The sequence below is a fragment of the Elephas maximus genome, chromosome X, assembly GCF_024166365.1.
Source record: "Elephas maximus indicus isolate mEleMax1 chromosome X, mEleMax1 primary haplotype, whole genome shotgun sequence".
NCBI classification, from domain to species: Eukaryota; Metazoa; Chordata; class Mammalia; order Proboscidea; family Elephantidae; genus Elephas; species Elephas maximus.
This window is the reverse complement of record NC_064846.1, coordinates 138,043,210-138,060,713: the sequence shown is the minus strand read 5'-3', so window position 1 is coordinate 138,060,713 and position 17,504 is coordinate 138,043,210. Positions and strand designations below refer to the sequence as shown.

At 42.2% G+C, this 17,504-nt stretch overlaps 1 protein-coding gene across 1 annotated transcript; it reads left to right on the top strand.

Moving 5' to 3' along the window:
• Window positions 1-14,298: 14,298 nt before the first annotated feature.
• Window positions 14,299-15,137, top strand: LOC126068618 (ferritin heavy chain-like). The gene has a single exon (XM_049871341.1). The coding sequence runs from the start codon at window positions 14,512-14,514 to the stop codon at window positions 14,950-14,952; it is 441 nt and encodes a 146-aa protein (XP_049727298.1). The 5' UTR covers window positions 14,299-14,511; the 3' UTR covers window positions 14,953-15,137.
• Window positions 15,138-17,504: the final 2,367 nt, after the last annotated feature.

Below are 17,504 nucleotides of genomic sequence, written 5' to 3'. Positions count from 1 at the left end.
AAGAAAATTAGAACAAGTCCACTAGAGCCAAAGTATAACCTTAAGTATATCCCACCTGAATTTAGAGCCCATCTCAAGAATAGATTTGACGTGTTGAACACTAATGATTGAAGACCAGATGAGTTGTACAACGACATCAAGGACATCATACATGAAGAAACCAAGAGGTCGTTAAAAAGACAGGAAAGAAAGAAAAGACCAAAATGGATGTCAGAAGAGACTCTTAAGGTAGCTCTTGAAAGTCAAGTTGCTAAAGCGAAAGGAAGAAATGATGAAAAAAAAGAGTTGAACAGAAGATTTCAAACGGCAGCTCAAGAAGACAAAGTATTATAATGACATGTGCAAAGACCTGGACATGGAAAACCAAAAGAGAAGAACATGCTCAGCATTTCTCAAACTGAAAGAACTGAAGAAAAAATTCAAGCCTCGAGTTGCAATATTGAAGGATTCTATGGGGGAAAATATTAAATGACTCAGGAAGCATCAAAAGAAGATGGAAGGAATACACAGAATCACTATACCAAAAAGAATTGGTCAATGTTCAACCATTTCAGGAAGTATCATATGAGCAGGAAGCAATGGTACTGAAGGAAGAAGTCCAAGCTGCACTGAAGGCATTGGTGAAAAATAAGGCTCCAGGAATTGACAGAATACCAAATGAGATCTTTCAACAAATGGATGCAGTGCTGGAAGTACTCAGTAGTCTATGCCAAGAAATTTGGAAGACAGCTACCTGGCCAACCTACTGGAAGAGATTTATATTTATGCCTATTCCCAAGAAAGGCGATCCCATGAAAAATGCAAATTATCAAACAATATCATTCATATCACACTCAAGTAAAAATTCTACTGAAGATCATTCAAAAGTAGCTGCAACAGTATATCGACAGGGAACTGCCAGAGATTCAAGCTGGATTCTGAAAAGGATGCGGAACCAGGGATATCATTGCTGATGTCAGATGGATCCTGGCTGAAAACAGAGAATACCAGAAAGATCTTTGACTGTGTTTTTTTAACTATGCAAAGGCATTCGACTGTGTGGATCATAGTAAATTATGGATAACATTGCAAAGAATGGGAATTCCAGAACACTTAATTGTGCTCATGCAAAACCTGTACATAGATCAAGAGTCAGTCATTTGAAAAGAACAAGAGGACACTGCGTGGTTTAAAGTCAGGAAAGGTGTGCATCAGGGTTGTATCCTTTCACCATATCTATTCAATCTGTATGCTGAGAAAATAATCTGAGAAGCTGGACTATATGAAGGAGAACAGGGCATCAGGATTGGAGGAAGACTCATTAACAACTTGTGTTATCAGATGACACAACCTTGCTTGCTGAATGTGAAGAGGACTTGAAGGACTTGCTGATGAAGATCAAAGACCACAGCCTTCAGTATGGATTACACCTCAACATAAAGAAAACAAAAATCCTCACAACTGGACCAATAAGCAACATCATGATAAACGGGGAAAAGATCGAAGTTGTCAAGGATTTCATTGATCCACAATCAACACACATGGAAGCAGCAGTCAAGAAATCAAAAGATGCATTGCATTGCAAAAGACCTCTTTAAAATGTTGAAAAGATGTTTTCTTGAAGACTAAGGTGCACCTGACCCAAGCCATGGTGTTTTCAATCACCTCCTATGCTTGTGAAAGCTGGACAATGAATAAGGAAGACTGAAGAAAAATTGATGCTTTTGAATTGTGGTGTTGGTGAAGAATATTGAATATAACATGGACTGCCAAAAGAAGGAACAAATCTCTCTTGGAAGAAGTACAACCAGAATGGTCCTTAGAAGCAAGGATGGCGAGACAACGTTTCACATACGTTGGACATGTTGTCAGGAGGGATCAGTCCCTAGACAAGGACATCATGCTTGGTAGAGGGTCAGCGAAAAAGAGGAAGACCCTCAGTGAGATGGACTGATACAATGGCTGCAACAACGGGCTTAATTAAACGTAACAATGATTGCGAGGATGGTGCAGGACCAGGCAGTGTTTTGTTCTGTTGTACATAGGGTTGCTATGAGTCAAAACCGACTGGATGGCACCTCACAACAACAGTCTTTATAGGAGCAGATCACCAGGTCTTTTCTCCCACACAGGGGCTGGTGGGTTTGAACCACCGACCTTTCAGTTAGCAGCCAACCGCTTAACCATTTGGCCACCAGGGCTTCTTCCCATTCTAAGTAACCCTTAATCCTTTAAAAACTAGCCCTCTGAAAAAAAGATTTGCTGTATGTTGTGTTTTAGTATTCTACTGTTGTAATAACACTCCATGAATTTAGTGGCTTAAAATAACACACATTTATTTTCTAATTGTACTGGAGGTCAGAAGTCTGACACGGATCTCACTGGGCTAAAATCAAGGTGTCAGCAAGCCTGCATTCCTTCTAGGGGGGCATCCAGCAAGTATCCATTTTCTTATCTTTTTTTAGCTTCTAGAAGCTTCCTTGCATTCCTTGGCTCATGAGCCTCTTTCTCCATCTTTAAAGTGAGCAACATCACATTTCTCTTATAATTCTTCTGCAAGAGTCCCTGTATGGTGCAAGTGGTTAAGCACTTGACTACTAGCCAAAATGTTGGTAGTTCTAATCCACCCAGAGGTGCCTCAGAAGACAGGCCTGGCAATCTGTTTCAAAAAGGTCATGGCTTTGAAAACCCTGTGGAGCACAGTTCTACTCTGCACACACATGGGCTCGCCATGAGTCACAACTGACTCAATGGTAACTAACAACTACATTCTTCCATAGTCACGTCTTTGACGGTAGCCTGGAAAAGTTCTCTGTTTGTGAGGACCTGTTTGCTTAGATTGGGCCCACCTGGGTAATCCAGAATAATCTCCCCATCTCAAGGTTCTTAATTTAATCACATCTGCATCTGTAAAATCCCTTTTGCCATGTAAGGTAACATATTCACAGGTTCCAGGGATGAGGGTATGGACATTTTTTTTGTAGGGGGGAATTATTCTGTGTACAACATGCCACTTTGTAAAACAAACTAATTTTATACACACTGTACAGTACTAACGCCATATAACTTGCTGCAAGGAGGTTTTTGCCTTTACATGGTCACGTTTTTTCTTAAAGCTTGCTGGCTTTCATGGTAACTGAGTTTTGGAAAGCACTTAAAAGGTAACATTTTCCTCTTTGGCAAAGCTTTATTAAAGCATTTAATGAAGTGATTTGGAACACAAAAATTGACTTTGCTAGGCACCAATTTGCAGCTCTAATAAGCTGCAAGATTAATGAGCTCAGGAAGTATGCTCATGTTTATAAAAGAACATTTCTATTTTTTTGATGGTATCCATAATACTCGGATCCTTTTTTAAGAGGAAAACAGCAGGAGGTCAATAGTCATTTTAATTGATGTTTTGTATTTGAGATATTTGCCTAAATGCCAAAGTGTAACAGAATTAACAGTCCTGTTCTGTGCTGTCACACTGGAATAAAAACTCAACTTCCTTCTGACACATAAATCATAGTCATTGCTTAAAACATAAACTGCCGAACCTGATCATTCTAGCGTTCCAACACGTGGGACACGAGTAGATGGGTTAAGGAGTTGAGCTTTGAAGTCATAGTAGTCTGAGTTAGAATTCTGCTCTTGACAATGGGCAAATTATTTAAGCTAAGCCTCAGTTTCCTCTTTTGTACAGTGTGAATATTAACAGCACTTGCTTTATTGGATTCACGTGAGGATTAAATGCATTAATGCATAGTAAGCACTCAACAAATGATGGTTATTATTAATAATATTAGAGTTGCCAGTTGTTGAGGTTGTGAATTAAGGCAACAAGCCAAACAGAAAGTTACTGTGAAAGTGTAAGCAAGAGGCCAAATAGAGAAAACTGAGGGGTCCCCCCAGTGCTCCATTTTTTCCCATGGAAAGAGGGGTCTGGTGCTTCAGCACAGACGAGAGGATCATCTCTCTGCCAAGGGAGTCCCAAGCAAAAGGCTCCTGCCATTTTATGGATCCTGGAGCTGGGAGGAGAGAGAGGGGTGTAAAAGGACTAGATCAAAGTGGAAAAGAGTGTCTTCAAGGCTCCTCCATTAAGAAGGTCTATGTGGATGCACCCGAAAAGTGTCTCAGCAGCACTTCCCCTCTCTCCAGGCACAGCATAAGGAGGCCTCCCTAAAGGGAAGCATTTAGGCTAGGATATAGATATGCATATGAGCATAGCTGGAGGAAGAGCTTGAGTCCTTGACTGCAACTCCTTTCTGGGACTGCAATACACTGGTAGTGCACCATTCTAGTGTGGGGAGGGCAGCCCTGAAAGATCACACAGAGGTCTTGGCCTGGAGCTGGACTCCTCAACTTTACCCCTTGATCTTTCAGAGTCCAAGTGAGAAACATATGCTACCCCATCATGGGCCTGAATTGGTCAGAAGTTGAAGGGCTGTGACAATAACTGGTTAATAAGTCTGAGGCAACAGTGGACAAGAGTTATGATCATAATCACCCCAAGCAGGATGATTTGGCTTGCCTAGAGGAATAAGGAAATCCTGGTGGTGTAGTGGTTAAGTGCTATGGCTGCTAACCAAAGGGTCAGCAGTTCGAATCTGCCAGGCACTCCTTGGAAACTCTATGGGGCAGTTCTGCTCTGTCCTATAGGGTCACTATGAGTCAGAATCAACTCGACAACACTGGGTTTAGAGGAATAAATGCAGCCACGAACCCCAACCATTGCCAAGCCAGGGAAAGATGTGCCATAGCCCATCAGGGTCTCCTTTAAAGAGCCAGGGAGCCTGTCTTCAACATCTAGTGCTGCTATAACAGAAATACCACAAGTGGCTGATTTTAAGAAAGAGAAGTTTATTCTCTCACAGTCTAGTACGCTAGAAGTCCAAATTCAGGCACCAGCTCCAGGGTAAAGCTTCCTCTCTCTGTCGGCTCTGGAGGAAGGTCCTTGTCATCAGTCTTCCCTTCATCTGGAAGCATCTCAGTGCAGGAACCTCAGGTCCGAAGGACATGCTCTGTTCCTGGTGCTGCTTTCTTGGTGGTATGAGGGTCCCATGTCTCTCTGCTCGCTTCTCTCTTTTATATCTCAAAAGATATTGGCTTAAGACACTACCTAACCTTGTAGGCCTCATCAATATAATCACCGCTAATCCATCTTATTGCATTATAGTGATAGGATTTACAACACATAGGGAAATCATATCAGAAGATAAAATGATAGACAATCATACAAGGGAATCATGATCTAGCAAAGTTGACAGATGTTTAGGGGGAACACATTTCAATCCATGAGAGAGCCTTTTTTCTCCCTAAGCCTCAAAATGGACTGTGATACTTTTTGAGTTTCGTTGATCATAGAGCAACATGAAGTGTTGGCAATCACACACATCCTTCCTTGGATGGCCAGCAGGAACTTGAGGGCTATATAGTTATCTAACAATACTCGGGCCAAGGAACTGACACTGGTCTGTTGTGCCTCCAAATCCAAGGTAGTATCATTAATGACCTCAATAAGGGCCAGGGATATGTTGTGTACAACCTTTTCTATTTGAATGACCACCCAGAGCATACATAGGAATACAGAGTTGGTAAAGCTACCTGCCAATTCCAAGTAACTGGGGTCTGCCTGGTTTTGGAACTCCCATCTTACTTGGCTCAGTGTAACATGCTCAAAAGGAAGGGCTGTTTTGAGTATCCGGAAGTCTCTCATCAATGCCCCATATATCCATGTTACATTGGCAAGAGGAAGGCAGGTGAATGCTGGTTTCCACAAAAAAAAAAAAAAAAAAAAAGAATATCCCAAGGGGACACACACAATGCTGAGAATATAAGACTCATTGACTACCATGGAGGTCAACCAGCTAGAAGTCATTCCTGGTGGGTGGAGTCCTTGAGTGGAATTAAAGAGTTTGTGTAAGACAGGGGCAAGTGTAGGGGAGAAGAAGGCCATCACTATGGAGGCCAAAATAATCCCGACAGTGGATCCCATGCCCCCTCTCCCAAATGTTTCAGGTGTCCCTATCTAAGACAGGAACGAGTTGACATCTAGGGAGGTGTTTCAGTCCTGCAGTGTCAGAGTCCAGTTCTGGCAATGCATTGAGTAGAGATGAACAAGGCTGGGGTACCCGAGAAAGGTCCACGGTTGGAGAAAAATCTATTTATGTTATTTGGCAGCACAGCAATCAGATGTTTATCTGTGGGGTTGGACTGTGACATATTCAACAGTTCATCAAATTCATGGTGATGGCAACTGCCTTGGACAGGTATATCAATAATTTGGAGAGGTGGGAATCACAGTGCCTACTCCATCAGAAAGAGAAAAAAAGAAGTTACATATCGTCTCACTCCCACCCTTGTACCCTAGCTCTAGGGTTCAAAGGTGCTTATGTCCTATCTGTTGGGGGGACTTCTCCCCATTGACTGTGACATGGATAGTCTATCCTGTACCATATACAAGAATAGCACCCTTAATCCATCTCCAGGGTGGTAAATCGAAATCTCCAAACTTGTACCCTCTTGTGGTTTAATAAAAATTTCTATTCTGTATACTGATATCCAACCCATGGGGCTACTAGGTCAAAGCAGCAGGACCTCCTTAAGTAAAATATTGAAATAGAGACCTCAAATTGATGGTCATTATTTTTGAATCCTTGCAGGAAAAACCAGAGAAGGAGTTAAATGGAGAAGGAGGTTACAGTCTCCCAGCCTTGGTTAATAGCCATTCTAATCTCTCATCAATTTGAGTCTTCGGGAAGGGGGCCAAGGAGATGGAAGACCCTTGCAGTCCCTTCCCCTCACCATGGAGGCTGAGGTGTAAATAATTGTTAAAAAAAGGGGTGGGGGTGGGGGGTATAAAATTGAAGGAAGCAGACAGACTACCTGGTCAAACATAAGGCAAATATGAGTACCCGTTTGGGGAATTGCTGCACTGAGATCTCAGGCTGCTTGCCTGAGATGTGTAGTCCCTCACATCAACCATTTAAACCTGTCCTTTAATTGTCCATAAAAACACTGTGCAGCATGGGGATAATATGGAGCATGGAGAGTCCATCATATGCCCCATGATTGGGCCCACTGTTGTGTAGCTTGGGCCATAGATCCAGGGCTGTTATCAGATGCAATATACTCAGGGAACCCAAACAGGAAACAAATGTAGTCTTGTAGGGTCTGGATAATGTGGCCTGCGTCAGTGGAATGCATGGTGATGACTAGGCCAAACCTGGAGAAAGTGTCAATGGCAGTCACAATCCAGTGGAACCCCCTGGACAGGACAAGAGACCCAATGAGATCTATTTTCCAAGAACACCCTGGTTGGTTTGAGGGATCTGCCCCTGGGCAGTGTTTTTAGTCCAGGCTAGAGCCTGGCAGGTGGATCAACGTATCTCTTCTGTTTTAGAATCTTCTGATGACAGTGGCAGTCCATGTGTGTAGGCTCAGTCTGTGATGGTGTCTGAATTCTCATGATCCATCCTCTCATGGATCCAGGAGGCAATCGGTCACACATCTCTTTGCTCTGGGACAAAGAACAATTCAGTCTCCATGTTTAGCTGACAAGTACAGTCTGTTCATTGGTTGTGTTCCCCTTTGTCAGCATAAGGACCTTTCTGGTGAGCATCTACATGGCTAACAAAAAGCATTAGGAGCAGAGCAAATTTTTATCCAAATGCCTCATCCCCAAAGGAGGTCTTATTTTACATGCCAGTCTGAGGTTTGCCAGTCCATTAGCCATAGCCTATGACTCAGGTAGGTTCATGGTATTCACAGTTTTCCATTTACCTTACTAAGATGGCCCTAATTGCAGCAATTCCCTTCTGGGCTTGAGAGTGAAGGGGAGCAGGAGTGTACAAAGCTAGTACATTTATACCAATAATACATTCAGTAGTGGGGGCCATAAAAATGGAGGTTTGTAGCCATAGTCAGGCCTGGGTAAGGTCCCCAGTGATAGTGCCCTCAGATCTAAAATCAGAGAGCATTATTTGTTTTCCTTTCATCCTAGTGCCAGGAGTTATGGGGACCACAGTCACCTAAGTACTAATATATAAAAGGCCCATGAAGTACAATATTCCCCCACCTCCCATTGACTTCTGACCTTGGAATAGGGTATCCAGTCCTCCCTGGGGATAGAAGGACCTTCATCTAGCCTTTAGTCTTGTTTATTTTTTAAAACTGAGAGGTTTGGGTAAAAGCTGCTGAAGCCTTCTGATTTGTGTCCAGATTCACTAAGACAGGTAGAAAAAATAGCACTTGCATAAAGAAGCTGTCGATGTTCAGACTCTAGGTCCCCTGTGGTCCAATAACTGGCTATGAGTTCCTTGGTGAGAAGCCCATCAGTCTCTTCTTTTGATACCCCATTATTGAGCAGCCAGACCAAGAGATGTTTTGGGGAAGATCCTCACCCAGATTGTCCAGTAGAGGGTACCAGATTACCACTTTTACATTGCTCTTTCTGCTGGTCAGTCTTTACTATCTTAGCAGTAGCTGCTTTCTCCACGCCTGGAAATTTGCCAGTTAAGATCCGGCTTGTGTCGTAGACAGATTGGCATGACCTCATAAAGAGGTTTAATTGGACTTGATAACCAGCAGATGTGGCATGAAGCAACCTAGAAACCTGAGTCTGGTCAACAATCTCATTGGTGGCAGTGAAAAACATGTTTGGGCCACTCTCACAAAAGCTATAATGGCCTATGGGATACCCTGGTGGTCTCTTGAGTCTACAAAGGGATTGGGAACAGTACATCAAGACACTCTGCCTTTAAACAGGGTCCTCACCTACCCACATCAGGGGCCTGCGGACTGGTGGCTTTACCAACAACACCTAGCCACCTGCAACAGGGATCCAAGAATAAGTGGTGCCTCCTAGTCCTTACAGCCAAAAGCATTTGGTACCCATAATCTGGCCACAAAACCCACCCACCTACGCACTCTAAGGAACAGGGACACACTTTCCTCACAGACACTCAGGGGTGGTTGTCAGTCCCCTGCCTTGATCAGCACATGATTCCCTATTGCACCCAGATACCTATGTATACACCAATCACCCCTGCTCGTCTAGGACTATAGGTGAGAGCCTCCACCATACACTTGGTGACAGACTACCTGTACACCTGAGCTGAATCCATACAAGAAAAGTAAATGGACTCCTTAGCTCACATATTTATTAACAGCTCTAGCCACCTGGTAACAGGACATTAGAGTTTAAAGGTGTCAATAATCAAACTAGCTCACTCGAGCAGTGTATTTGGGCTTATCGAAACAAAACAAGAAACTAGGACACAGTAACCAAACATAAAACAAATAAATAAATACAATAACTTATTGATGGCTTGGAGACAACAGACAATATCAAATCATATAAAGAGGCTGACCACGATGGCTTCAGCAAGCTCCCAAAAGAAAGAATCAATAAATCTTCCAGATGAAGAGAACTTCCTGGAATTACCGGAGGTAGAATAATATACAGAACTCTTCAAGCGATCAGGAAGGAGATCAGGCAAAATGCAGAGCAGGCCAAGCAGCACAAAGACAAAGCATTAGAGAAACTTAAGCAGATTAGACAGGAATGTAATGACAAATTTAATAGGCTCCAAGAATCCATGCAGAGACAGCAAACAGAAGTCCAGAAAATTAACAATAAAATTTCAGATTTAGACAATTGAATAAACAGTCATAAGAGCAGAATTGAAGCAATGGATGTCAGAATTAGTGAGATTGAAGATAAAGCACTTGGCACCAACATATTTGAGGAAAAATCAGATAAAATAATTTAAAAACATGAAGAAACCCTAAGAATTATGTAGGACTCTATCAAGAGGAATAACCTACAAGTGACTGGAGTACCAGAACGGGGGGCGGAGGGGGTAAACATAAAATATAGAGAGAATTGTTGAAGACTTGTTGGCAGAAAACTTCCCTGATATCGTGAAAAATGAGAAGATATCTATCCAAGATGCTCACCTAACCCCACACAAGGTAGATCCCAAAAGAAAATCATCAAGACATATTATAATCAAACTTGCCAAAATTAAAGACAAAGAGAGAATTTTAGGACTGGCTATAAAAAAAAAAATTTTTTTTTTTTATGGATAAATGAAAAGTCGCCTACATAGGAGAGTCAATAAGACTAAGCGTGGACTACTCAGCAGAAATCATGCAAGCAAAAAGGCAATGGGATGACATATATATAGCCTAGAAGGAAAAAATTGCCAGCTGAGAGTTATATATCCAGCAAAACTGTCTCTCAAATATCATGGCAAAATTAAGACATTCCCAGACAAACAGAAGTTTAGGGTATTTGTAAAAATCAAACCAAAATTACAAGAAATATTAAAGGAAGTCCTCTGGTTAGAAAGTCAATAATATCAGATAACAACCAAAAGCTAGAACACAGGACAGAGCAACCAGGTATCAACCCAAATAAGGAAATCACAAAAATAAATCAAAGCTAAAACACTCAAAACAGGGAAACAGAGATGTCATTATGTGTAAGATAACATTAAAACCAAAAAGAGGGGACAAAAAATGTAGGCATAGATCTTGAGAGGAAGTCAAGGCAATATAAAGAAATAAAGGATTGGTTTAAACTTAGAAAAATTGGGGTAAATATTAAGGTAACCACAAAGGAAACTAACAATCCTACACATCTGAATAAAAACAAGAAAAACATAAAGACTCAGGAAATACAACATCAACAACAATGAAAGAGGAAAAGAAAATACATAAAAGTGACTCAGCACAGAGAATTAAGTGGAAAAAAGAAAGCGTCAATACCATAAAAAAGACATCAAAATGACAGCACTAAATTCATACCAATCAATAATTATGCTGAATGTAAATGATCTAAATGTACCAATAAAGATACAGAGAGTGGCATAGTTTATAAAAAAAAAAATGATCCGTCTATATGCTGCCTATAAGAGACACACCTTAGACTTAAAGACACAAACAAAGTAAAACTCTAAGGATGGAAAAGAATGTATCAAGCAAACAACAATCAAAGAAGAGCAGGAGTGGTAATATTAATTTCTGCCAAAATAGGCTTTAAAGTAAAATCCACCATGAAGGATAAGGAAGGACACTATATAATGATGAAAAGGTCAAAACACCAGGAGGACATAACCATAATAAATATTTACGTACCCAATGACAGGGCTCCAAAATGCATAAAACAAACTCTAACAGCATTGAAAAGTGAGATAGACAGCTCTACAATAATAGTAGGAGACTTCAACACACTACTTTTGGTGAACAACAGAACACCCAGGAAGAAACTCAATAAAGACGTGGAAGATCTAAATGCCAAAATCAACCAACTTGACATCATAGATACACACAGAACACTCCACCCAACAGCAGTCAAGTATACTTTCTTTTCTAATGCTCATGGAACATTCTCCAGAACAGACCACATATTAGGCCATAAAGCAAGCTTTAACAGAATCCAAAACATGGAAATATTACAAAGCATCTTTTCTGACCATAAAAGTAGAAAACAATAACAGAAAAAGCAAGGAAAAAAAATCGAACACATGGAAACTGAACAACACCTTGCTAAAAAACTATTGGGTAGTACAAGAAATTAAGACCGGAATAAAGAAATTCAAAGAATCAAATAAGAATGAAAACACATCCTACCAGAGCCTTTGGGACACAGCAAAAGTAGTGCTCAGATGCCAAATTATACCAATAAATGCACACATCCAAAAGGAAGAAAAGGTCAAAATCAAAGAATTAACCCTATAGCTCAAACAAATAGAGAGCAGCAAAAGAAGCCCTGGGGCACCAGAAGAAAGCAAATAATAAAAATTAGAGCAGAATTAAATGAAGTAGAGAATAGAAAAACAATCAACAGAATTAACAAGACCAAAAGCTCGTTCTTTGAAAACATCAATAAAATAAGCCATTGGCCAAACTGACAAAACAAAAACAGGAGAGGAAGCAAATAACCTGAATAAGAAATGAGATGGGTGATATCACAACAGACCCAACTGAAATTAAAAGAATCATAACAGAATACTATGAGAAATTGTACTCTAACAAATTGGAAAACCTAGAGGAAATGGACAAATTTCTAGAGACACACTACCTACTTAAACTTACAAAAAACAGAGGCAGAACAACTAAACAAATGTATAACAAAAGAAGAGATTGAAAAGGTAATTAAGAAAATCCCAACAACAACAACAACAAGAAAGCCCTATCCCTGACAGCTCCACTGGAGAATTCTACAATCCGAGAAGAGTTATCACCCCTACTACTATGGGTATTTCAGAGCATAGAAAAGGATGGAATACTCTCATACTCATTCTACGAAGCCAGCATAACCCTGATACCAAAACCAGGTAAAGACACCAAGGAAAAAAAAAGGAGAATTACAGACCAATATTCCTCATGAATGTAAACACAAAAATCCTCAACAAAATTCTAGCCAGTAGAATTCAACATGATATCAAAAAAATAATTCACCATGACCAAGTGGGATTCATACCAGGTACACAGGGATGGTTCAACATTAGAAAAACAATCAATGTAATCCACCACATAAATAAAACTAAAGACAAGATCTTATCAATTGATGCAGAAAAAGCATTTGACAAAGTCCAGTACCCATTCATGATAAAAAAAAAACTCTCAGCAAAATAGGATTAGAAGGGAAATTCCTCAACATAAGAGAGGGCATTTATACAAAGCCAACAGCCAACATCATCCTAAATGGAGAGAGTCTGAAAGCATTCCCCTTGAGAATGGAAACCAGACAAGGATGCCCTTTATCACCACTCTTATTCAACATTGTGCTGAAGGTCCTAGCCAGAGCAATTAGGCTAGACAAAGAAATAAGGGGCATCCCAATTAGTAAGAAAGAAGTAAAAGTATCCCTATTTGCAGATAATATTATCTTATAACCAAAAAACGCAAAAGAATCCACAAGAAAACTACAGGAACCAATAGAAGATTTCACCAAAGCATCAGGATACAAGATAAACATATAAAAATCAGTTGGATTCCTCTATACCAACAGAGAGAACATCGAAGAAGAAATCACCAAATCAATACCATTTACAATAGCCCCCAAGAAGATAAAATACTTAGGAATATATCTTACCAGAGATGTAAAAGACTTATACAAAGAAAAGTACAAGACACTAGTGCAAGAAACCAAAAGAGACCTACATAAGTGGAAGAACATACTTTGCTCATGGATAGGAATGCTCAACATTGTGAAAATGTCTATTCTACCCAAAGTGAGCTACAAATACAATGCAATCCCAATCCAAATTCCAATGGCATTTTTTAATAAGATGGAGAACAAATCACCAACTTCATATGGGAAGGGAAGAGGCCCTGGATAAGTAAAGCATTACCGAAAAAGAAGAACAAAGTGAGAGTCCTCACACTACCTGATTTTAGAACCTATTATACGGCCACAGTGGTCAAAACAGCCTGGTACTGGTACAACAACAGATACATAGACCAGTGGAACAGAACTGAGAACCCAGACATAAATTCATCCACTTATGATATTTGACAAAGGCCCAAAGTCGGTTAAATTGGGAAAGGACCGTCTCTTTAACAAATGATGCTGGCAAAACTGGATATCCATCTGCAAAAAAAAATGAAACAAGACCCATACCTCACACCATGCACAAAAACTAACTCAAAATGGATCAAAGACCTAAATAAAAAAGCTAAAATGATAAAGATCGTGGAATTAAAAATAGGGACAACACTAGGAGCCCCAATACACGCCATAAACAGTATACAAAACATTACTAACAATGCACAAACACCAGAAGAGAAACTAGATAACTGGGAGCTCCTAAAAATCAAACATTTCTGCTCATTCAAAGACTTCACCAAGACAGGAAAAAGACAACCTACAGACTGGGAAAAAAATTTTGGCTATGACAAAGCTGATCAGCATCACGGGTAAATTGAAATTCATTTTCTTAGGTTTTCAAAGAAGACAATGGGTTTATGAAATAATAGGCTATAGAAGGCAGCAATGAGATGATAAGAGAAAGTTCTCAGAAACTAGGAGCACTATTGCCCAAATTAAAAAGTCAGTTGAGGCTGACAGTGCACAGACACCAGGGTACCTGCTCCATGGAACCTGGCGCTTGTGCCCCTCCTGCCATTCCGGGCCCGCGTTCTAAACCCTCCCCGCCCCCCATAAAGGACCCGTCATCCGGGTCCCAATCCCTCCTTATAACGGCCCATCATCCGGGTCCCAGTGCCCCCTTTAGAAAGCCCCCCGCCAGCCAGGTCCCAACTCCGCCGTCCAGGTCTGAGTCCCGCCATCCAGATCCAGATCCAGATCTCGCCCGCGGTCCTCGCCCACCCTGGGGACGACTCGTGTTCCCCGCCGCGCCCGCCGCCCGCCACCCGCTCGGCTCTACCTGCACCCTCGCCCTCGTCGCCTGGCCCGTGCTGCCCACCATGGCGACCGCGCCGTCCTCGCAAGTCCGTTAGAACTACCACCAAGAGCGCAAGAGCAACATCAACCGGCAGATCAACCTGGAGCTCTACACGTTGTACGTGTACCTCTTCATGGCCCACCACTTCGACGGCGACGACGACGTAGCCCTGGAGAACTTCCCGACATATTTTCTGCGCCAGTCGCACAAGGAGCGCGAGCACACGGAGAGGCTGCAGAGGCTGCAGAACCAGCACGGGGGCCGCATCCAGCTCCGCGACATCAGGAAGCCCAACCTGGACGACTCGGGCAGCGGGCTCAACGTGATGGAGTGCACCTTCCGCCTGGAGCAGAGCGTCAACCAGAGTCTCCTGGACCTGCACCAGCTGGCCACCGACAAGGGCGACGCGCAGCTGTGTGACTTCCTGGAGAGTCACTTTCTGCATGAGCAGGTGAAGGCCATCAAGGAGCTGGGCGACAACGTGACCAGCCTGCACGAGCTGGGGGCCCCGGACACCGGCCTGGCCAAGTACCTTTTCTACAAGTTCACCGTGAGCGACAGCGACGAGGACTGAGCCTTAGCACCGAGGGACTTCCATGGTCCTCGGTGCCGCGCAAGGATGCTGCGGTTACAACACGTTCAGTTCTCTTTCCTTTCTCTTCCAAGTCTACCGTTTCCTCCAATAAAGTGACTTGGTTCCAGAGTTAAATAAAGGTCTCCTGGTGATTCTTGTCTGCACAACACTCCCAACTTTGAAAAACAGGGCAAATCCCAATGCAGTGGTCCAGGAGTCTCCCCACCTACCCATGCCCCAACCTCTTGCAGCTCGGGAACTCCAGGGGTGGAGGGAGGGAGAAGGTATATCAGGTGAGACTGGAAAACACAAAGTTAATCTTCCCTTTACAAACAAGTTGAGATGGGGGAGGGGTGAAGTGGGGTGGTGCCTGGGTGAGAGTGCATGCATGTGCTCTGTAAAAGGATAAGAACATGGCCTGGAATTCATGATGGTGGTTGCCTTTGGGAAGAGGGGGCGTGAGGTGAAAGGAATGGGATTGGGCAGGGGTTAAAATAAAGAAGGTCTTTAATTTAGTCCAAAACGTTTTAGTTTATTAAAAATATGCAAATGTTACTGTTTGCTGATGGGGTAGCAAACTGGGGGCCTGAGAGGAGGACATGGCCATAGTACCTCTTTAACAAGCTCACTCTGGGCAAGAGCAACAAGGAGAACTGAGTCTTAGCACCTGGGGACTTCCGTGGTCCCTGGTGTCGCGCAAGCATGCTGCAGTCTCGCAACTTGTTTACTTCTCTTTCTTTTCTCTTCCTAAGTACCGTTTCTTCCATTAAAGTGACTTGCTACCAGAGTTAAATAAATAAATGTCTCCTGGTGATTCTTTTGTGTGCAACACTCCCAACTTTGAAAAAAAAACTTTGAAGAACCGGGCAAATCCGCATGCAGTGATCCAGGAGTCTCCCCACCCACCCATGCCCCAAAGTCACGCAGCTTGGGAACTCCAGGGGTAAAGGGAAGGAAAACGTTTTTCAGGTGAGCCTGGAAAGCGCAGGATGAATCTTCCGTTTATAATTACAGTGGGGTGGGGTGGGGTAGTTCCTGGGAGTCTCCCCACCTACTCATGCCCCAGCCTCATGCAGTTTGGGATCTCCAGTGTTAGAGAGAAGGAAAAGGTATTTCAGGTGAGCCTGAAAAACTCAAAGTTAATCTTCCCCTTATAAACAAGGTTGGGTGGGTGAGGTGCAGTGTGGTGGGTTGTGGTGCGATGTGGTGGGTTGGGATGGGGTGAATGTCCATGAGGTGTGTGGGGTGATGCCTGGGTGATCATACATGGATGTGCATGGTAAAAGTATAAAAACATAGCTTGGAATTCATGATACTGTTTGTCTCTGGGTGAAATGATGGAAATTGCATAAGGTAGGGAACAAAATATGGGTGTCTTCCACTTTACCTGTAATCTTTTATCATGGTCACCAGTGACAGGCATACTTGCTGTGGTTACAAAATGTCCACTTATGTTTCCTTTCGTTTTTACCATTTCCACCAATAAAGTAATTCTCTACCAAAAAAAAAAAGCCTCAGTAAAATGGCTGAAAAAATAAAGTCACTGCTGTAGGTCAAAGGTGTGATTTGAATATAAAATAGAATAAATCTCCCTGAGTACAAAGCCAGTGACTCTGGCTACTTTGAAGACTATCAATGGAGCGGTCTACAAGGATGGCTAATTAAAAACAAAACAAGACAAAAAACAGAAATTAACAAATATTGGCCAGGATGTAGGGAAACTGGAACCTTATCCACTGCCGGTGGGAGTGCAAAACGGTACAGCCATTGTGGAAAATAGTGTGGTGATTCCTAAAAAAAATAAATATAGAACTACCATATGACCCAGCAACTCCACTCCTAGGTATACACCCAAAAGTCTTGAAAGAGAGACTCAAACAGAGACTCGTACACCAATGTTCATTGCAGCACTATTCGCAATAGACAAAAGTTGGAAACAAATGCCCAGGAATAGATGCATGGATATACAGAATGTATTACATACATACAAAGGAATACTGCTAAGCTAGTTGTTGTTGTTAGGTGCCATTGAGTCGATTCCAACTCATAGTGACCCTTTGCACAACAGAACAAAACACTGCCCGGTCCTGGGCCATCCTCACAATTGTTGCTATGCTTCATCCCCTTGTTGTAGCCACTGTGTCAGTCCATCTCACTGAGGGTCTTCCTATTTTTTGTGACCCTCTACTTTACCAAGCATAGATGTCCTTCTCCAGGGAATGAGCCCTCCTGATAACATGTCCAAAGTGTGTGAGATGTAGTCTCAGCATCCTTGCTTCAAAGGAGCATTCTGGTTGTACTTCTTACAGGACAAATTTGTTAGTTCTTTTGGCAGTCCATTATATATTCAATACACTTAGCCAACACCACAATTCAAAGGCATCAATTCTTCTTCGGTCTTCCTTATTCATTGTCCAACTTTCCCATGCATATGAGGCGATTGAAAACACCAAGGCCTCAGTCAGGTGCACCTTAGTCCTCAAGGTGACACCTTTGATTTTCAACACTTTAAAGAGGTCTTTTGCAGCAGATTTAGCCAATGCAAAGCGTTT

Excerpts from the sequence above, each read along its gene's own strand:
- LOC126068618 (XM_049871341.1), top strand. The coding sequence starts at position 14,512 with ATGGCCCACCACTTCGACGGCGACGACGACGTAGCCCTGGAGAACTTC.